Source organism: Gymnogyps californianus, chromosome Z, assembly GCF_018139145.2.
Source record: "Gymnogyps californianus isolate 813 chromosome Z, ASM1813914v2, whole genome shotgun sequence".
Taxonomy (NCBI): Eukaryota; Metazoa; Chordata; class Aves; order Accipitriformes; family Cathartidae; genus Gymnogyps; species Gymnogyps californianus.
In genome coordinates, this window is record NC_059500.1 from 48,471,582 (window position 1) to 48,493,805 (window position 22,224).

General features: G+C 39.1%; 1 protein-coding gene across 2 annotated transcripts; it reads right to left on the reverse strand.

Annotated features, from left to right (window-relative positions):
- Positions 1 to 826: 826 nt before the first annotated feature.
- On the reverse strand, positions 827 to 21,356 carry SH3GL2 (SH3 domain containing GRB2 like 2, endophilin A1). Of its 2 annotated transcripts, none has more exons than XM_050912621.1 (8): positions 21,288 to 21,356; positions 18,951 to 19,023; positions 13,813 to 13,956; positions 11,824 to 11,957; positions 9,746 to 9,904; positions 8,119 to 8,222; positions 4,642 to 4,772; positions 827 to 2,092 (listed from the first exon to the last, which is right to left on the reverse strand). In XM_050912621.1, exons 1-8 carry the CDS (start codon positions 21,294 to 21,296, stop codon positions 1,893 to 1,895), a joined length of 954 nt encoding a protein of 317 aa, XP_050768578.1. In that variant the 5' UTR covers positions 21,297 to 21,356; the 3' UTR covers positions 827 to 1,892. The 2 variants fall into 2 exon arrangements, with proteins under 2 accessions (XP_050768578.1, XP_050768579.1); XM_050912622.1 differs by having other exon boundaries at positions 4,636 to 4,772; positions 21,288 to 21,344.
- Between the last annotated feature and the right edge of the window lie 868 nt (positions 21,357 to 22,224).

Consider the following 22,224-nt stretch of genomic DNA (forward strand, 5'->3'; position numbering starts at 1 on the left):
TAATGTTTGTCTTTTTTGTTTCTCACTACACAAATCTACTTTAATTGGTAATAAATTAGTTTTCTCCAAGTCAAGTCTGTTTTGCTTGTGACAGTGACTGGTAAGCAATCTTCCTGCCTTTATCTCAACCCATGAGCTTTCTTATCCTCCCACTGAGGAGGAACAGTGAGTGAGCAGCTGGGTGGGTGTTTGGCTCTTTGCCAAGGCTAACCCCCCACAATATGTGTACAAAAAAGAATATAAAATGAAATAAAATGCTGTGTCATATGAAAGAAAAAATAAATTATAAGTTACCATGTCTTTAAGCTTTACTAGGGGGTTTGTGAACACCAGCATTCTTTAATGAGAAACAACCTGTATCCACAAGATTGCATGCTGGTCATCATGACATTAATTTAATGTGCTCAGTGTTCAGTTTATCGTGTTTATGAGGGCCACTATACATATGAGTTTTAATTGACTGAAGCAATGTTATAATGACAAAAAAAGTATTTCTCACATTTGCAGGAAATGAAGAATATGCTTTCTGAAATAAAATTCTTGTTAGCTGAAGTTAGCACAACAGATTTGAAAGCAACAAAGAATAATCCACAACATTATTCTAGTCATTCTCTCAGCATTTATTTGAAATATCAATACTTTCCATGATATAGTTTATACATTAAGCAGTAGGGAATTGTCATCATTTCACATCATCCAATACTGAAGTGGCACATTCGAAGCAGCACATTAAACCTCTGAAAGAGTCTGTACAATTTAGATAAATAGAACTCTGGATAACTAAACTAACAGAACTTCTGCAACTGTTACCAAAAGAATGCCAAGAAGCTAGGCACAGCACTGTACACACAAAGTGCAGGAAGGAGGAACACAAGAGAACCAACTAAACATATGGGAAATGTTTTTGCATATACAGCCACATGGCTTTAATTGCTCAACACAAAAAGATAACAAGTTTTATTTAGTCCTCATTGAGGGCAGAATATGCACAAATGATGTTCGAAGAACACATGGTAGGCAGAAACAAATGAAGGGAGGGTCATGTTTGGTTGGTTACTGTATTCCTCAGTGAATGAGTTTACAAAGGATATCTGGTGCTTAAGCAGCATGATTTTGTGCCAAGACTTGACAAGAAACAGTTAACAAATGCCAGTTTTATTCCCCATCTTGCCCTCTTACTGGCATTTTGGTGAGCATGCTTGAAGTTCCTGAAGGGCAAATTCAGGTGGTTTGTAGTCCAAAGTTTTTACTATAGGAATCCCCATTTTATGGTTTACAGTTTACCTCTGGATGGAAATAGGCCTTTTAACAATAATTAAGAATATAAAAATGAGCAGAGAGCAGCAGGACACACAGTACAGTGGTTCACTTTCTCAGAAACCAGAAGGTCTACATTTACACTGTCTCTGTGAGAACAGCAAGCCAGTTTGGTTGGAAGATACAATTCTGTGTAGTCAATGTTAGACCTGTGTGAACTGTATCATTAGGAAGTGAAAGATGGAATGGCAAGAACTTTTCCCTCTTTTTATAGAGAACTAAGACTGAAAAGTAATACAGTGGTGATAGGCATTATCTTCCCAATACCACCTTCACTTCCTGCTACTTTACTATGAGTTACCTGCTTTGCTTGCCATCATCCTCCCAGCTTCATCTCAGTAATGGCTCTCGTTACCACCAGGCCAGCATGGCCAATAAACTAACCCACACTATGCTGGCTCAGAAGATACCACGCATCACCACCACGTAGTATGACAACACATAAACCAAAGATGCTCAGTGGGAATCGATGACTCTAACCACTGCAGTTTGCACTTGCAAGGTGTAAGAAGCAGCATTTTGGAAGCAGTGGTACTGACACAACTGTTTGGGTCAGAGGTGGTGGATCAGCCATCCTAATTGGGTAATGGAACTAGAATATCGACATAATTGATGGGGAAGAAACCTGACTGGCCATGAAGCATCCCCTCATACCAATTCTCATCAATCTGGTTAGTGAGGGTAATGATATCACCCTCTTTAAATCCCAGCTCCCCTTCATTTTCTGGTTCAAAGTCATACAGAGCTCGGCAGCATGGCTGATCCATGTGAACACCTATGGAGAAGAAACACAAAGAAACAATGTGCTTAAAAATCTCAACAATTACCTTTTTACCATTACAGTACAGATAGTTACAGTATCCTTTTTACCATTGTACCTACTACAGATTTTGCTGTTTCTGGTATCACTGATATGCTGATGACAGTTCTTTGGTAACATCTAAATTTGGACTGCTAAACTTCATTAGAAAACAGCTATCAGCTTTTGGCAGCCTTCAGTTTTCATATGTGACTGCTAGTAAATGTCTGAGAATCCTAAAAGAACCAAGCTACAGTCAAGCCCACACCTAAAAGCATGGCTACAATCAGTTCGGAATCTAATTTTTATCTGTTTACAAAACACAAAAAATGAAGCAAAAGCCCTAATGTGTTTCCAGCTTTACCGGCACAGAGATGCTCTATTTACCTCAGGTAAGTAGTGTGAGGGGTAGCTTAAAACAACAGTGAAGATATAACTGTGTCTTTGTCCTTTATTTGGAAACTTCACTGGTACAGCTATACTGTAAATCACTGTATATGCTCCTAATCCTCTGAATTTTAATATGAGGTTTCCAAAGACCTTTTCTCCCCATTCCCACAAAACACTTGATTGCAGGGCCAACAGGATAGATTCAGAACAAGTTTGAAATTGAAAGCTTTCTAATATGCCAGTTAATGAACATCTGACCATAAGCCCTTTAGAATGGCTAATGCGTATTATTATAAGTCACTAGTTAGATTAGATTTTCATACATTATATGAAATTAATAAATATTCCTCCCATCCCCCATAATCCCCCCTCCCCAAAGTCTCTATAGCTTCAAGCCTACCAAAAGCAAAATTGTTACTGGTCAAAATATTTAGGATTTAGCAGCACTAAATTGTAAGAAATCTTATATCCCTACCTGACTTTCCATAGTAAAAGTTCATGCAGAATGAACCGACACATACCACTCCACCATAATGGCACTTCTAAGAATACATATTCCAGCTTTTTCATGTATACTGGCTTCAGGATGAGTAAGTTTCAGATTCAAACTTTTTCCATATTCGTTTCAACCGCTCACTATGGCTAGAATGCCCATGCTTGAGCTATTTTAGGACAAAAATATTCCATTTCTATAGATCTCAATAGAGCAAGTTTTTCAAATACCAGATTTAATTTATTAAATTCTGTAGTGAAACTTTCTTTCATTTCTTTACATATCGCTTACAGTGTATTTTGCTCTATTTGTCACGAAGAATATTTTGCTGGCATCAACAAGCCTTAGAACACGTGTTTGGTATCCTCATTGCTACCAGCTGAAATTTAGAAGACTTAACAAATAAACTCTAATGACCATAGAAGACCGGAGCCTTGAATGAACCAACCCAAACATACATTAAAGAATTTTCAAAGGCGGCGGCACTTCTCTGAAATGGATAAACACTTCAAAAGAAAGAACCCCTACCGAAGAAAATGCTAAATACTGCTCTCTGAAGAGGAAAACATGACTGCTGAAGAGACACAGGAACATCAGTCTGCACTGCCTTAGCACAGACAAGTGTTCATGACACTACAAAACAGAAGTGAAGAAGAAAATTACTGGTAGCATGAGGAGAGCCTTAGCATGCAAGACTCAAGCCATGCTCATGCACAAGGAATCTCCATTGTATCCCTGTCCTCGCTAGCATAGTGAGGAGATTACCAGGAGTTTGCAAGATTATGCAAGACAATTTCCAGTTGCAGGTGCCAAATGAAGATACTGTTGCTGCCTGCATCTGGGAGAACATAAAACATTCACATCAGGATGTGATGGGAAGGAAGGAAATCCTGATTGAAGATCTAGTGAAAAAAATCCAGTCTTGCAAGGTGGAGTGTGCTAGCAATTGTCACTGAGGTAAACTGGAATAACTGAGGTCAGGGTCTGGACAGAGGACAGCCCTCACCATAACATGGGATAACAGGCCATTACTGTGAGAAACAAATAATAAGGCTTTCCTAGTATGTGCTGATATGAAATAAACACTTCTTTAAGATCACAGTTATGCACAGTCATATAAATGCTTAATCTTGCTTGTGCCGCTCCCAATTGGATAAAGAGAATAACTCAGATAGCTTTGTTTTTCTTTTTAGTGATTTTTTCTGTCAGGCTCTTTGTGTTGTAATACCTGGTTTTAAAAAGCAGGATAAGGTTACGGAGGTTTTGGTGGGGGTTCAGGGTTCTGCATTTTCATGGAAAACTTCCAGTTGTTCTTTCAGTTTTCTAAATGCCTATTTTGTAAAGATCTATATTTCAAGGTGAATTTAGTACAGCAGCATCTCTTTGAGCTTCTAGGACTAAGGAAATTTTTGACCCAAAGACACATTTAAAGCAGTGGATGATCCATCCCTGTTCTTCTGCCTGGGGATGTGAACACTTTACAAAGAAACAACAGTTCAAACAGCTCTCTCCTATACTATCCTCATTTTCATTTTCCCTCACTATGGAAGCACTAATCTCTAGAAGAAAGCATGGAACTTCTGCATTGTAGCAAAACTTCAGACAGAGTTGGCTTTTCTTCTCACACTGCTACTGCCATTACCTGACGGTTTGGGTGTGGTGGCATGGGATATTCCTCCATTGTGCTGAGTATTGTCACCAGATGTGAAATCCAGGCTCATACGGGGTTTGGGCTGGTATTCTCTCCTGGGCTGAGATGATGCCTCTTTTATTCTGCCAAAACATGAAGTTAAGTGTCAAGAGTTAGTTTCTTGTTAACAGATGACATGCACCAAACATCTTTATTACCATGGCTGAAGTCCCCATCTACCAATCATCCAGACTAAACAAGCTTTGGCATTGGGAGTAATTTTTCGTTTACAACATGAGTTTAAATTACGAAAAACCACCTGATGTGACTGTGCCATGAGGTTGTTAATTTTTCTTTCCCTCCAGGAACCTAGCATTTTGTCTGGCTTCCTTTTTGTCTAACAATAACAAAGAGCTTCTAGTGAAGAAAAGCTTGTTACGTGATTAGCAATGCTTACAGAAGGGCTGTACAAACATTTCTGCCCCCATTTTTAGCATGATTTTTGCTTCTATCCCTGGCAAGCCTTAACTATTCAGTTGGTCGATGCCAACTCTTGTCATTTTGTGAGGAGACTGTGTGGGAATGTACTGACTTCAGTTGCAGACTTAGTTCATTTGTAATTTGGAATACTTGTTTCACAAAGGCACACAACTCCAGTTTTCCTGATTCAAAATAAAAGTATTATGCATCATTCATTCCAACTTATTCTTCTAACTGAGAAATCTAGAATTTCTAGGAAAGGGTACATTTTCAGATTCCAAGGTAAAATCCAGGAAAGAGATGATGACAGAATCAGAGCAGCTTATGCAGAACAACTGCCACATATATTTCTAATATTGCATATGGAAGGATACTTGAGTCAAGCCCTCCATATTTAAAGGACAAGTTGGTTTCTCTAACCTTCTCTCGATCTGCCCCAGACTTGTTGTTGGTAGCACATTTTGATTTATCTATTGAAAAGATCTGCTTCTAACTTAACCAGGTTTGGTCCTGATAACAAGGGTTTCCTCACCATACATAATATTATCAATATTAGTCAGTACCCAGAGACTGCTTTTCTTCTTCATAAACAAAAACATAAGCATATTAAAAACATAAATTGAGTTGTCAAAATAAACTTAAATAAAAAGGCTTTGCTGAGTTTCACTCATTAACAGAAGTTACTTTTTCAAAACAGTAAAGTTTTGAAGAAAGAAATACTTAAGTTCTATTACACTTAATACTTCTGTGAAACAAACACCATTTTTTACAGATTATGAACTAGAAGGCGACAGTTCTAGTGACTTGCTAAAAATTACCCAAAAGCTCAGCATGAGCCATGTTTCTTAAGAAAAGAAACGTCTCCAGGGAAACCATTCCTGCTTCCCAGCTACTATGTCACGATACTCCGTCTTGAAAACTGCAGCCTCCTTTTGCTTGATGAAAAAGAGATTTTAAAAGGAAAAGCCTTTGTCGACCTTCCAGATTTTATTAATTTTATTGCAAGTCTCCCAATGTTTGCCAAGTTTCTGAAGTCCCAGTTCCTGGAATCATGGTGTTTTAAGGAAGTTTATGCCTTCTGTTAATGTGTAGAAGAAAAATGAAAATCCTTGCACTTGCAGTTCCTGAAGAAAGTTTTGAAGCCTAATCTAAAGGGCCCAGAAAGAACAGAAGACTTGAGTGCATTTTTAAATTTTTCATGGTTTTTGCAGTCTAACACAATATTTTTTTTAAATTCTTTGGGCAATTTTAAACAGGACAGCCTTAGCAGTTAGAAGACATTGTCCATGCCAAACAACAGCACAAATAAGTTCCATTCACATCTTTTAAAAAGTATCTGGAAAACGGGCAGTATGTGCTGTAGACATCACTGAGAGTGTACAGTAACATACTTGCTCAGCTTAAAAGTAAAGCATTATTTATTTTCTGGTCCATATGGTCAAAAAAACAACCCCCAAAACCCAGGACCGTGCATTCTTTGCCACCTGCATATCACCAGCAGGAAAAGACAAGTAGTTCAAATAGTGACAGCTCTACAGCCCTGCTTAATCCCTGGCATGAGCATATCGCAGTGCTCTAATTTGTGTCCAGTGGTGTGGACAAAGGATGATTTAGCCAGCAGACTCTTTACAATTAGGGATGCACAGTAAGTTTATGCAAAAGATTCACTTCAGCAGATCTATAATAGCAGTCTGATGAAAGGTTCTTGAAAAGCTAAAATTATTCAGAGCTGAAACTTAAAGCAAAGATACTAACTGTTTAGCAGAAGTTTCAAAAGGGCAAAGGATTATCTGAATTGATACAGGAAGAGAAATCTGTTGCACAGAGATGTATGTTCACTTTATGGCGTAACTTATGGACTACAGAACAACCCACCTGCTCCTGATGATTTTTTAATGCTTCTGTAAAGTAAGTGAATTGCAGTATTCATTTGGAAGTGCTGAAAATCATTCTATTAGCTGTTTAGACAGTACTGCAAACTATCCAGAAACAGCCTGCTGGGCAGCCTACCTACCAAAACAAGTGCTGCTCCTAATCACAAAGAACTTTTAAGACTTAGAACTGGATGAGGCTTACAGAGTGTGTGCTCTGAGAAAATAAACACTGACAGACCCAGTAGTACCAGAAACCAGATCTACACCAATGACATCAGAAAACAGCAAAGAATCATGCATGATTAAAAGGCTGCCTTCACACAGTATGTGAACATTATCTGCTCTTGGGAATTACGTTCAGCTTTTAGGAAGAGTCTTCCAGACTCATGTGGACTAAAGAAATCTTTCCTGTATGTTAAGCTTCCTTGAAGAAGGATGTGTGTGTGGGAAGCTGATAAACTTTTACAAACATTAGCTGCCTCATTTCAAGGGGGTACAATCTGTTTTGTGTTGACAGAAACAAAAATTCTAAACTAAAAATTCTAAAATTCTATTAGAAAGATATTGTAGTAATTCTGAGACTGTAGTCGCAGTTACAGAAAAGGGGATGGAAGAGGTAAACTCAATTAAGCCTTGTATCAAGTTTGATCTGATAATAAAGCTGGAAAAAAGGAGTATTAAATAAGGTGGCAAATGATGGGGGTTTCACTATCTGGCTCAGGAAGATCTTCAGGTAGATCAGACTGTAACAAGATACTCTTTTTCAATAGCAATCATCAGCATCTTCTCTCAGAAAGACTACTTTGTGAATACATGCAGGAATGGTAAGGAATCCAAAGCTGTAAGTCCCACTGACTTCCAATATTTATAAACACTTGCTTTCAGTTAAATTACATTTAACAGCTTTACTGAGCTGAGATGCTTTCACTGAACTCAGTCCTCATTCAGTCATACTCAGAAGTACATGCTTCTCCAAAACATATAAACCTCAGCTTGCAATTGCCTAATGAAATGGCCTTTGTTTTCATAAACATACAATTACCGAGTTGCAAAAGATAACAGCGTTGCATTCCACTCATAGGTTTTCTACCTCTGTAAAACAAAAAATTGAACAAACTTACAAAAAGTGCATTACCTATCTTCCAGCTTAGAAGTAACTCGCTGTAGGATCTGTGTGGCCTGCTTGTGGTACTCCAGCTGGGCTTGTACAAGAGCAGAAAGCTGGCTCACTTGTTCAATCTGAGGATTGACATTAAAACATCAGATCTTAGACGAGTACTAACAGCTCAGCAACAGCGAGTAAAGACCACTCACTGTCACACTGACACTGCAAAGGCAGTTTTACTTCTCTCTCTCAAAACTTGATTCATCTTTGTAGTTCGTAAATTGTTACATATCCGTCTTTATTCATTACCATGTCCAGTTATGACCTGATGTGGAATGGTAACTGCAATTCTTCGCTGCTGATCATCTCCATGGCTGATCTGCATGAACAGCAGCCTACAGACCTACCTCATTCGGCAAACACTATGAAAGTAAAAATGAGACTGTAATGAGAGCATAATACACCTTTTCCCTCCCTGCCTTTGAGGGGCACAAAACCATAGGGACTATGGTCATGCTTCTTTTGTATTCTGGCCTGTGAAGCAAACTAAAACAGGAAGATACTAGGTACTCTTGGATGCAGAATATTTGTAGTGAAGGCAGATAGTATTCTACTTCATGAGTGAAAAAACATCCAAAACTCTTGCGTGGGCAATGCAATTCCTAGCAGTTTCCATAATACACAATGCCACAATGGCATAATACAGGCCAGCACTATCTGGCCACATGGGGTGGGATGTTACTACAAGGATTAAAACTACAAACTTTTTATACTTCTTTCATTTCAGCACAGCTATATTTAATTTCCAGCATGCAAATATTTTCAGGTTTGTTATGGCCCCTCTACAGCAATCTGGTAACAAAATGAAGAATTAAATTAGATGTGTGTTTAAACTTTAAATAAATCCAATAATTTACTTCAACAGAAATATTTAAACTGAGTTTCCTTTGACCACACATTCTGTAAGACAGTCTTCAGCTGAAATGTTTTTTTTCCTCCAAAAGAGATTAATTTTTCTTCTCGCTTGATTTTACAGTTTCAACATTAATTATAAATAGAAGATTAAAAAAACCTAATAGATGCTCAATCCTAAACCAGACTGTAAGCAAAAAATATGCTGCAGAGTCAGATCTGAGCAGTCACATTAACTTTGGCTTTCCTATTCACTATTGCATCTGATTACAGCAGAGACCATGGGGTTGTGAGTTCATCATCTCTGATCTTTACCAATCCTCTCAGCAGCCCACACACTTGAGCAAAAGCCTTCGCTCAAACCCTAAAACCACAGCTAAGTAAAAGTCATGACTTACATTTACATAACTCTAAGAAGGAAGATATTTTGGTTTTCTAAGTAACACTATGCAGTTAGGAAGCACAACGATGCTACAGAGGATTTATGTTCTGTAGCTCAGTTACCTATAAAATACCTACAAAAGTAGTCCTACATGTGCATGCTGTACATTACTATAGCTTCTGAGCCTCTCAGCGAGTCCAACAAGGAGGCAAGTGCTTCCCCATTGTAGTGTGACAGGAATCTCTGGCGTCATGGATTTAGTAAGGCTTTCAAGTTTTAGACAGCTTTAGACTGCCTTCACTGCTGAACCAGTATCTTTCTCTTTTTAAGATTCAGCTCAAAGATTAACAAGGGATATCTCACATCCATCTCCAGAAGGTTGAACATGCTTGACTCAGCAATTTCTTTTGATTCGTCAAATTTCTCCAGAGCTTGGCGAAGTTCTTCATCAGGAAGCTTGCCCTGTCTTTTCTTTTTGTAATCAAAATCCAGGCGTCGACCCTCCATTTTCTTTAGGTGATGCTAAAAAACAAAAACGGGAAACGCAAGCACAGAATAAAGGATGTTCCCCAACTCTCCTTATACTGCGTTGTAATCAGGTAGTCCATGTACATTTGCAAGCATGTGCTGTTTGCTGTATATCAACCCTTCCCAGAGCAGAGAAACACAGAACAAGGAAGTAAGTGGTTTTACATATCGTTTAAGAAGCGATGGTGCACTGCTGTCTAAATGACAGACTTTCAACATTAAAAAAAGGCCACTCAGAATGGATAACTGCAATTGCCACCTGTATAAAAGATACACAAGTTTCTAGCTTTTTAACTCTGATGCAGAATTACCTGAACACTATGGTTTTTCCCTAGATGTTTAAGAGAAAACTCTATTAAAAGCACCAGTTAGTACATTTTTGCATGTGTAACAGTTCTCATAAACAAAGCAAAACAGAAAATATTTTTATCATTTCCATCAGACCACCAAAGGATCTTAATGTTATCTTTTATTAAAGATTTTCTAGTTTGTTAACTGACGTAACATTCATGTCAATCTGTTCAGCAGCTGCCACATCAAGCTGGCCAAAAGTTAATGCTACCAGCATGAGCATGATTACTTTAGGTGTTTACTTTCCCTCAGAAGAATCAATTTGTCATCTATTATGATGTTTATAACTTCGTCAACTTTGTAAATTATATTAAACTGCCTAAGACATCTTTCTTCCACATATATTGAACAATATGAAAGCCTTACTGAGCTCAAAAGAACAGTTACTTATACAGATAAGCATTTGCTGAATTGGGAGGCACTTTTACTTCCACAATTACAAAATTAGGTTGTGTCTGCAGAAATATGTGTGCAACAGATTTTTCTCTGTAATGCTGGCTGGTTCTTGGATTACTGTCGTGGTTTAACGCCAGCCAGCAGCTAAGCACCACGCAGCCGCTCCCTTACCCCCCCCGGCTCCCAGTGGGATGGGGAGGAGAATCGGGAAAGAAGGTAAAACTCATGGGTTGAGATAAGAATGGTTTAATAACTACAGTAAAATATAATACTAACAGTAATAATAATGAAATATAATAATAATAATAGTCATGAAAAGGAATATAACAAAAAAAGAAGAGTGGGGAAAAAAGGAAAAAAAACCCAGCAATGCACAATGCAATTGCTCACCACCCACTGACTGATGCCAGAGCAGCGATCCGCCCCTCCCGGCCAACTCCCCCCTGTTTATATACTGGGCATGACGTTCTATGGTATGGAATACCCCTTTGGCTAGTTTGGGTCAGCTGCCCCGGCTATGCTCCCTCCCAGCTTCTTGCACACCTGCTTGCTGGCAGAGCATGGGAAACTGAAAAGTCCTTAAGATAAGCGCTACTTAGCAACAGCTAAAACACCAGCATGTTATCAACATTATTCTCACACTAAATCCAAAAAACAGCACTGTACCAGCTACTAAGAGGAAAATTAACTCTATCCCAGCCAAAACCAGGACAAATTACTAATTACGTAATTCATGCAAACAGTTTTTGTGTTCAAAATTCCTGGGAATGTTTCAGACACAGTCTTCATACAGACAAAAGAGCAGTGCCAGTCTAGAGGCAACTATCAAAATGCCCTCACATGTCATACACTAGAAAATTGAATGTAAACATCTGTTCATCTATTTAGTGAAATGAGCTTTCAGATGGTAGGATTAGAGTACTGTGTTCATGCCTGCATAAGCTTCACAATGCTACTATCAAAAAATGTTAGAATTTTGATCTTCCCTTTCTAAACCATCAACAAGAGAGACAGAACTGAAAAGTAAAACTCAAGCCAAAAGAGACTAAAATCAGATCATCTGCGAATCTGAAAGCCCATTTTAAACTACGCAACTAACATAAATTTTGAACATATTCAGAGTCTGCACATTTGTCATTATTAAAATGCCACATTGGGGGCAATACCTGTATTTCTCTCAGATCTTTGTCATGGAGATTCTGAAGTGGGTCAATGAAGTTTTGTTTCACTTCCATGTCTAAAGAGTCCTTGACCTCAGAAAGCTCCTTCATAGCTTCTCCCACATCTGCAAGTGCTGGTCCTGAAAGAAAAGATGTCCAGTTTATCTCAAAATAACTTAGTTCCAAATCACTGCAGAATGAAACTGAGTTATGGAAATTTCAGTTAACATTTCATTTTAAGTCTCAAGTTTAGGAAAGAAAGAGAGTATGATGCAGCGTGTGAAAGGGCAACATGGATTTTACACTTCTGCAGCCCTCAGAGTTTATGCCTTGTAACACAGCTGAACTTGAGGATCCACGCTGCATCAAGACAGCCTCCTCCACACTCCTCGTTGTCTGTTCATTCCTCTCTCTGGTGATACAAACATGCTAGAAAAGAATTATCTGTATTTGCTCCAGTGTTGCCGTCACTAAACTCTAGACTGCATATACAAATAGCTCTAATGCACGTCTAGGTCTCCCTGTTTGTATCAGTGAGACTGGTGACAGCATCAAATGTGAAAATTCTGAACAATTTCACAGAAATTTTTTTTGATGAAAGATTTTTTTGATGACACTATCATCGACTTCATACACTTACTCAAGTTCATAAACTTCAATAAGAATTAATTGCCTTCTGAGATTTCCTCCAAGATTAACTTGAGGGCCACAAAAATTACCACTCTGGTTTACCTCCTCTGCATAAAAACAAAGCAAGAAGCTCAAAAATACCCTCCTGGTTTGAGGTGTAGGTTAGTGGAAAAAAATCCACTTTCAAAGAATACAAAGGGTCTGAAAACCTAAAAATGTGAGAAATCAGAAGGAGCTTTGTCTCCCAAGCAGGAGATGCCAGCAATGCACTGCAAAACTAGACAGCCTGCCAGACCCAGATGAAGAGTGACAAACAGCCATAATAGCTGCTATTAGTTAAGAATGCGAAAATAATTGCCATATCTATTCTGCTGCATGCTACTGCAATCATCAGGGAATATACAGCAATTTGCACAAACTAAATTCTATTAGTTCTTCATTTTTCCTTTAAGAATGTGTTTGAAATTTAGCAAATGAGAGGCAACCAATTAAAAAACCAATTCAGTAGTCTTTAGCACAAATCAGCCTACATCTGCCAAGCTAACTAGTAAATTATATAAAACAAACAAGAAAGTACCTTTTCCATTGCAGATGTCTTTATGCCAGGAACAACATTTTATGAAGATTCAAACAGGAAACAGAATTTTCACAGTGCTATTTGAGGGTCCTGTGTGGTGCCATATAAAAATGGCCACAGAGAAGCCCACACAAATAGGACAGAAAGACAAAGGATGCTGTCATGAATGTCACCTCTTTTAGTTAGACCTCTACTGTTGAAGAATACAACGTTAAGTCTCAGTTTAACATTTCTAACTCAGGCAGCTGTAAACTCATTTGGGGCTTGGAGGGAAGAGCAGTTGACAGATAAGACAGGAGTATTCACTAGTGCCTTAAAATATGGAATTTGGTCAGGAAAAAAGGTCAAAGTCTATTAAAAATCTATTAGCCTTTATTCCTTGTCTGTAATGAAGACAGTAACATTTATTATAAGGATTCTGAGGACAAAAGGGTTTTATTGTACACGTGCATAGATAATAATATGATTTCTGAACACGTACGTCTTTCATCCCAACACATCCCCAGTAACATAATCTATGACAGAGAGCCTAAAGACTATATGGATATGGGTCCAAATGGAAACAGTTTGACTTTCATCCACAAGAAAAAAATCTCTAGTCCAAATCCACAAAAGATACTCAACAGGCCTAGACCAACCTTAAAGGAGAAGTCTGATGAAGCAGAACTCTGATGCTTCTTGCAGAAGTTCTTCCTTTATAAGAGTGCAAGACTTTAATAATGAAAGTTATATTAAATTTTACTACCATTTTTATTGCATTATAACAGAAAGGGAAGTAATCAAGTTACCAAAGTTGCATTCTTCTCCAAGTTCTCGGCCAAATTTCAGCATTGCATCTGCCAGCAAGGCTTCAGCCTGAGGGTAACCTGGTCCCTTTTCCTGGCCTCGAATTTTTGACATAGTGTTGATCATGCTGAGTTTAGCTCTGGAAGCTGAAGCAGGCAAGTGACAGAGGTTACAAACATGCAATAGTTTGACTACACAGACAGGAATGCACTGTTTAAATTTATCTGAGCTACCTACAATGTATTTGAAGGACATTATCTAAGTTTAGGACTAAGCCCTGTTTTTCATCAATTATTTTTAGAGCAAAGCAATGAAATGTTGTTGGTTACTGACTTTTTTCTTCTGCTGGTAGGCCAGAGAGGAGGCTCTGTCTTGAACTTTTAGTCAAAGCTTCCCCTGAAATGACTTGGACAGAAGAAAGCCCAGGAACACTCCCAAGATAGCATGTTTGACACGTGCTACAACTCAGGTAGAAAAATCTTTAAGCTATCCCCAAATTCTTAATCTTAAAATCCTCGGATACCAGATGGATAGCAGACTGAAACTGCCTTCCTCTCAAGGAAAAGTCCAGACTAGTTAAACTCAAGATTAAACTGTGATGCCCCACATCTTTTAAAAGTTTGTAAGTTTTTCTGTGGTAGAATATTAAATAAAACCTATGTCCCCAAACATGATGTCCAACAACCTTTGAAACACTTTTTGCTTTTTATGGGGATTTGGGAAAACTTCTACTTCAATATGGTTTTCAATTGTACTTTAGCTTCTATTTTATTTCAGATACACAACTGCAGATCAGAAGAAAGCACACAATTATCGTAACTGATGAAAACAAAGACAGCAAATATAAAACAATTAATTTGATGATGTGCTTTAGTGAATTTTTGCAACTACAGAATGTGAATGGCCTGCAGAGAGTGAATTAATTAATGGCACTTGACTTCATATATTGCCAGCTAAATCCTATTGCCAGCAAAGCTGACTCAGGGTGTTTCTACCTACATTATTGTGTGTGCTACAGGAGGGCAGCTATGAATGCCTCTACCTTCCTCCTTGCAGAGGCTTGACTTTGTTAGTTGCTCTTATGAGTTAGTATTTCTGCTTACAAAACATTAGTAGCTCACAATGTTGTGTGCTGATTTCATCGGTCAAAACTCAACCTTGCACACATTTCTGCAACAAAACAAAACATTAGCAGATCGGAGTCAAGAAGTGTTTTGCTCTTAATTTATTGTTGAAAGTGCATATCAAGAGATGGTTCTTGTTGCTGAGTATGTTTCACTTTGTGGCATACAAATGCATGCACAGACATAGACACAGAAACAGACACAGAAAAATCAGGCAAGTATCCTAGTACTTATTTTGCCTGAGAAGCAGCTATGAAAGGATAACATATTTTTAAGATATAGTAACTGTGTTTTTGTAAGCTTTCTCACTACCCTTGAGTGCCACCAGATCTTGCTTTTCAGCATCTGAATTTCTTGATGCCTTCTGTTTCTACCCACTACAAAACTACAGTCAGGAGACTGGCTAAATGTTCAGTATAAGAAACTGCATTTTAATGAAGTGTCTGGCCTTTAAAAATGGCACTGAAATGAGGGTGGCAATGGGAAAATACAGAAGCACAAAAGCAACTAAGGCACAAACAAAATCAGTCAAGGAAATGGAGGCAGCAAGCTGAATTAAAACAGTAACAAATGGGAGTATTTTCAGAAATAAAAGAAAAAAATGTAAAAGACAATATAAAAAAATGAAATGGCTATATTCTGGACAGGCAGGTAAGAGCAGAAAGCACAAGGTAAAGGAAAGAATGAAAGAGATGAACGGACGATAAGGGAAGGGCAAGAAATAAATCGAGAAGAAAGGTAAGCATGAAAAATTCATGCTTCAATGATTCATCTAATCATTTAATAATGATTACATTAGGATCCTGATTTAGTAGGAAATCTTAGAATACATCCACCAGTGGTCTCATTCCACTTTTCTTCTTTTAAAGTTGATTCCAGTAACTTCCATGGGAGCAGAGGTAAGTTTGTGCTCAGTCAATCTCAAAATCCCATCCTGAGCCTTTCATTTCTATTGCTTTATCATGCTAGTGCTATGTGCTTTCTTCTCTAAGTTATGTTTCAGCCTGAGTGACAGAGATGTACAAAACACCACACGGAAGTGACCTGAATGCTTGATTCAGGTCCCAGTTGCACTCCCTCTCCTTTAGACTGACGTTCATGGTGTCACTAATGATTCACCGTAATATTAAGTGTTAACAGAGCTATGACAAATCATAAGAATACTGCCAAAAGAGTTTGAAAGAAACTTCAGCAGCAGGTTCAATTGCTCCTTCTTTGTACTTTCTATCTGGTTCATCCTGCACCTCATTTTCTTGAAATTATGGTCGTGTATATCTGCATGGAAAGTCTCTGAGCCTTCATCATGTTCAATTTTAGTTATTTTCAACTGTCCTTCAGGGTTTTGTTGTAATTGGGAAGTCTACAAAGCTATCTTTTTCATTTGCACAAACCTCAGCCCAACATCTCTTTCAATAAATTCACCTTTGTCTTTAATATCTTTTTCCCTTCCCTTCCCTTCCCTTCCCTTCCCTTCCCTTCCCTTCCCTTCCCTTCCCTTCCCTTCCCTTTCCTTTTCTTTTTTCCTTCCAGCATTAGTTAATAACTAATTTCAGTGTTTTCTAATTAACTAGAAATTAACTAATTTCACTAATGTTCAGTGAAGTTAAACAATGCTGCATACTTCATTTATTTATCCCTCAAAACACTATGAAGCCAATTGATCCCTAGCACTGCAGTGCTATGTTATCCAAGCATATTGATGTTTTCAGGGCACATCTTACTTATCATGGAATGTGTGCTACATCCCAAACCCTCTTCTCTCTACCAAACCCAGGTAAACTTTTAAAGAAAATCTTCTGTTAAATATTACTGTTAAAGAATTTTTTTTCATTCATTTTCCCCCCTCCTCTCAATGTAATGTTTTTATTTTTTTATAAAAATGAGAAACCAAACAGGAAATACTGGAAATCAGCATTTTTGGTGCCCCAGGTAAATAGTAATATAGTTGTAGGGAGAATTTTAAAGAGGAATTTTTTTATTTTATTGAAAAAAGAAGTAATATTCCTTGCAATTCTTCTCACTATAGGGAGCCCTTTTGCAATTGGGATAAAACAATCTAAGATTAGGTGAGAACTGAAAAGAGTTAGTTCTCCTTTCCTCTTACTCCATCTGCTACCGTTGCCTAGCTGTGGAATGAATAACATGGTCTCATTTGATATGCAAGAAAGCAAGCCTTCCTCCTGCCTATTACAGTTTTAATTTTCTGATCCTACTTGCACATGTCACAAGCAGATGAAAGGATGTGTAGCTAGAGTGTGGAAACTGCTCCTTCCTGCAGTACTGCAAATTTACATCAGCCTGAGGTGCCTGAAATCACACCCTTAGCTACTTCCAGAAATTTTGCTCTCTGCCATTGCTGTAAGCCTCTTTCATGATTCACAGCAATCATAATCACTCAGATGTGTCAGGAAGGCAGCCAGAAAAGCACTAAAGAGCCAAAGCTTATTACTCAGTCTATATGATGTTGCACAACAGCAGCTTGACAGTAGTTAACAATTTTATCACTAGCCCCATAATGTTTGTCAATCCTATTGCTTTTCCTGCAGAGTGCTTGTTGACAATGAGCAATGAAGCTGTGGACTCAAATCGTAAACGGTATTTCATCTGTTGACATAGAAACCGTTCTAGTCATCATTATTTTCTCTCTAGCAGTTCTTGAACTTGTAAATATTATTCCTCCTTTTTTCAGTCCGCTGGCAGCATCATCAAATTATCCTCCTTTCCTCTGTGGTCTAACATAAAAACATCACCAATTAAGCTATACCAGCAACAGCTGTTCATCCTGCCACACTGGAGTTAAAATATTTCACACCGGTTCAAATCTGTTTCCAGCTATTAGGAAATAAACTCCTCACAGTGAATGAGTGAATTTGGTCTGTACTTCCGTGAAACTCTAAGATACTTATGGTGGGTAGAGGACCTCATTTTACCTTCATGCTAATTTTGCACAAGCATAACTCCGTTGACCCTATCAGTGAAGCTGGCACTGACTTATGCTAGTATCAAAACCCTTATGTTCCTAGATCACTACGGAAATCTTCAAGTTCTTGAATTTAATGGTTTACTTGATTATAACAGCTCCAGATCACCCCTCCTTGTGAGGATCCTTTGGCAAGAGAGGAGCACGCAGCTCTCCATCAGCCCAATCACAAAACCCTTCTTTCATCTCCCCATGGAAATCAATCATTTATTTCTATTTTGAAGGTTCAATTTAGTCATCTCTGACTACATCTGTATATCTGCCCTTTTCTCCAGTTCGGCATCAACAGCTCTTTTGCACCGTTCCTTTTGTAGTAACTCTAACGAGGATGGGAAATCACTAGAGGACCAGGTGAAAGGTGGTGTTAGATCTCTTCCTGTGCCCTGGAGGAAGTTGCTTCAGAACTTTGTCTTTCTTCCCATGGTCTGCAAGGACTGCCTGGTCCTTTTGCCTCACACACGGTGAATGACTGGGACTGTAGAAGAAAGAGGTGTCTCATGCAGACACCCTCACCGTGCCTGATCCCGATCCCCACCCGTGGCCTGACTGCCTGGCCTCGGCCTGTCCCCATACCCAGGGAGGTGCCTGATGCCCAGGGCTCCTGCTGCCCCAGTGCTCCCTGGCTGTCCTGCTCCTGGCTGGAGCAGTGGGATGGCCCCTGGGTGCCAGGCCCTGCCATGCCGCCCCTGGGGAGTCCACAGCCATCTCCAGCTCCCAGGGAGCCCCCCATGCTCACAGTGCTAACATTCAGATGCCTGCAAGTAAACACATCTCGTTTCTAGGCATATGCTGCCCCCTTAACGAAAGCAAGGACACACAAAAGGAAAACAAGCCTCCCAAAGCCAGTCTCCATTCCCCTGACAGCCTCACACGGAAGCCTGTACTCACCTCTGTCTTTTACTTCATGGCAACTTCACCAATTTCATGTTAATCTTAACTGCACCAGTGAGGATGAGATCTGTCAGACTATATATTGGTGAGAAAAAGTATTTTCAAAAAGTGCTACAAGCACTGGGAGACTTTGAAATTACATTACCTGGATTGGGCTGAAGATACTCTATTGTCTTTGCCATTATTTCCATAACTGCCCTGCTGGTAACATCCACTTTCTAAAGGACAGAGAGTTAAACAAAAAGAAACATGAAAAAAAAGATGTTAGACAAAAGTAATATGTTTTTCTCTCTTCTTTTTGTTCTTACAAATTCTTTTAACTCTTCTTACAATTTTATTTTTGTGTCCCTGAGAACAGCCCTGGTACCAGAATGGTGATAATAACTGGAAAACTACCAAAGCATGAGTCCAGCATTTCAGTTTATAGCAGATCCATTCTCAAGTGAGGCCATTAGTATAGAGTACCTCAGGATGTGTTAGGAATTTGATAAGACTCGTACCATGCTGATACTTTACATCACCCTGGGAAGAATCCACAATAGGGAAAACTTTTCAGTAGAATCGTCACTGAAAACTATTTGAAGAATTAGCTGTCTTTGATCCCTTAATAACTGGCAAAATGAGGGGAAAGCAGATGTCAATCAAAACGAACCACCAATGATAAAATAGGCTGTCTACCTCTTTCAGAGTGAGGTTTGGTAAAACTGGGGTAAGGAAGACTACTTATCACTCAGTTTCCAATTTCAAGAAACCTACCAGCATGGATGCACTGACCATGTATTTCCCCTGGCTGGCTCCGTGAAGAATTATTTTATATTTAGGAATTTAAAATACTTAGAACTGAATAGCATTACTTTCTTCTACTGTAATAGGAATTCTTGCTTTCTTAAGAAGTACTCCGCATCAGCTTCCTAAGCTGCATATAGCAAAGTATGCAACTACTCTCCCTCTCAGAATCAGGCCTCAAAGAAAAAAATGCTGCTTTGGCAGACTTGGGGATCCCCGTAACCTGTCCTGTACTCTGCATTTATGAAGACACATTGCATTTGTCTGCAGGTTAGCTTGTCTCCCACAGAGTGAATTACTTTACCATAATGGCAAGTTCCTATTTTAAAAAAGAACACCTGAGATAGGTTGGTTGCAGCACGCTGTGACTGACATCTTTCCCGTTTCCTGTTGCCACTGCCATCTGCCAGGTCTTGCTCTACGCTTTCCACAAAGAAGCAGAAGAGGTCTGCCAGCCCTGGGTGAATAAGTAGCTGAACTGCCTGGTAGGGAGCCCAGAAATGGCTAGAAGGCTGCAGAGGAGAGTAGGGGTGAGGGAACAGAAGGCTGGCAATAGGCAGAAGGAGCATGTCCATTGCCTGCAGAAAAGCTGGCAAGGGACATTGGGCCAGGCGGGGAGCATGGAGGCAACCGATGAGTTTACTCCATTCTCTTCTCAACTCCCAGTGCTCTTATCTCCTGGGCTCCCAACCCATGCTGCCCACAAGCACTATGTGGCACTCATCCCTGGCTGTGGCAATGTCCTATTTTCCACTCTAAACCTTGCATCAGTTTTCTGAATCTTCGTTAACGTCTTCCAGTTTTGATGGCAGTGCCTATACTTGCAGCACATTCAAAGGGAAACTGGGCAGAAGGGAAGAAATGAACTCTGCACTACTTTCGCTATAAGAATTACAAAGGATATGCCCTTCTCCTTTATTTTGCATCCAAGGTTTTTTCCCCATCTCACTATACAAATGTACTGATAAATAGCTTCTGTTTCTCTTGATCAGAGTTATATATCAGATATGTACCCTACAAATCACCTAGCAGTAGCTTAAGTTACAAGATTTGATAGTACCTTTCAAAGTTGAAGCCAGAAAAAAGCCTGCCCCTACTGATCCTTCCAACTGAAATATTACCACTGTCACACACAGCTGTGGCTTTTCCCCCCCCCGTCCCCCTCATAGAAACACTCAATGCTACCACTGCCAGCCTCACCAAGCAGTCTGTTGGGGGGTTAGCCCCATCCACCCAAGGCACTTTGCCAGTGGGGGCTGCCTAACAGGATGTCTGAACCTGTGAATGAAGATCCCAGTGCCACTGTCAACCCACTTCGGCAGACAGTTCTTGCTCCTCTTGACTGATGCTCAAGGAGCTGAGAATTACAGGCACCCTTTGCCGTTGAAATGACCACCTTGCAGATGGTCTCTCTGTTTTCAGAGATCCTCTACAACGGTTTAACTGAAACTAATTTGTAGCTGACATCAGCCTCAATCTCTGAATGAAATATTGGCATTATAAAGAGTGCCATATATTATGTATGCCTTGGTTAGAAAACAAAAAGAAATAAGAAATGGAAAGCTCAGTCCTGCTGAATAAAAGTTAAGTCTTTCAAAATTATTCAAGTGATTCCAGGACAAAAGCTTTGAAATTCCTGTCCTAGAAAGGAAAAATGAATGGTAATAATAATATACGCACCTGTATTTAGACTTACCCTTTCCATTTCTTTGAAGTCATCATCTAGCTTGGTTCCTTCTGCACCTCCTACTTTTTCACTCACTTTCTGCAGTTAAAAAAAGAACAACAAACAGATTCAGCAATAACTGAAAAATCTAGCCACCATGTTTCCTGGGGAAATGTTTTTTTCTTCAAGTTGGTACAACAGTCAGACATACTATTCTTTCTGAAAAACTTATTTCAAACACGCTTTAACTTACGTTAAACAATCAAAAAATACTATATTACTGCTTAAGTCTCAGAGACCCAATCTTCTGCTGGTGTCAGAAGTACATACTATCATGTCTTTGCAAGATCACACCTCTATTTCTCTGTTGAATGAATGTCTGTATCTTGGAACTTATCAAGCAATTAACCAACAATGACAGATCTGTATTCAGCAGACAGAAACATCCATGTCACGTGTGCTGATGAAAAAGGAGGTGACTTGATAGAATGAACTGGGAAAGGAATCAAGGCACTAAAAAATTTCTCATCAGAGCTGAAAAATGGCCACAGCTGCTTTGTCCAGTGTGTATCAATGCAACACCAAGGGTAATAATCATGCCTAAGCACAGAGCGAGAAGCAGCTCCCAAGGTCTGGGTGGCCTTCTAGCCACCCAGAAGGCAACAGGCACCCACGCCTGAGAACTCTCAGAAACATACTGACTCAAGCCACAACCAGACCTCCGCCACTAAAAATCAAGTTTATAAATAAAAGTGATAGACAGATACAAAACCCCCTACATTCACACCATGCAAGACTTGAGGTTCACAGGAGTTATATATAAAATACCCAGTTGACAGATCTATTAGAAAGAATGAAACTGAACTTTGGTGTTATGTCTTTAGCAAATTCTCCATTTTTTGATAAAATACTCCGCTTGAAAACTAATTGGAAAATGATTTTGTGCTACAGTTTAATTTCCCTGATT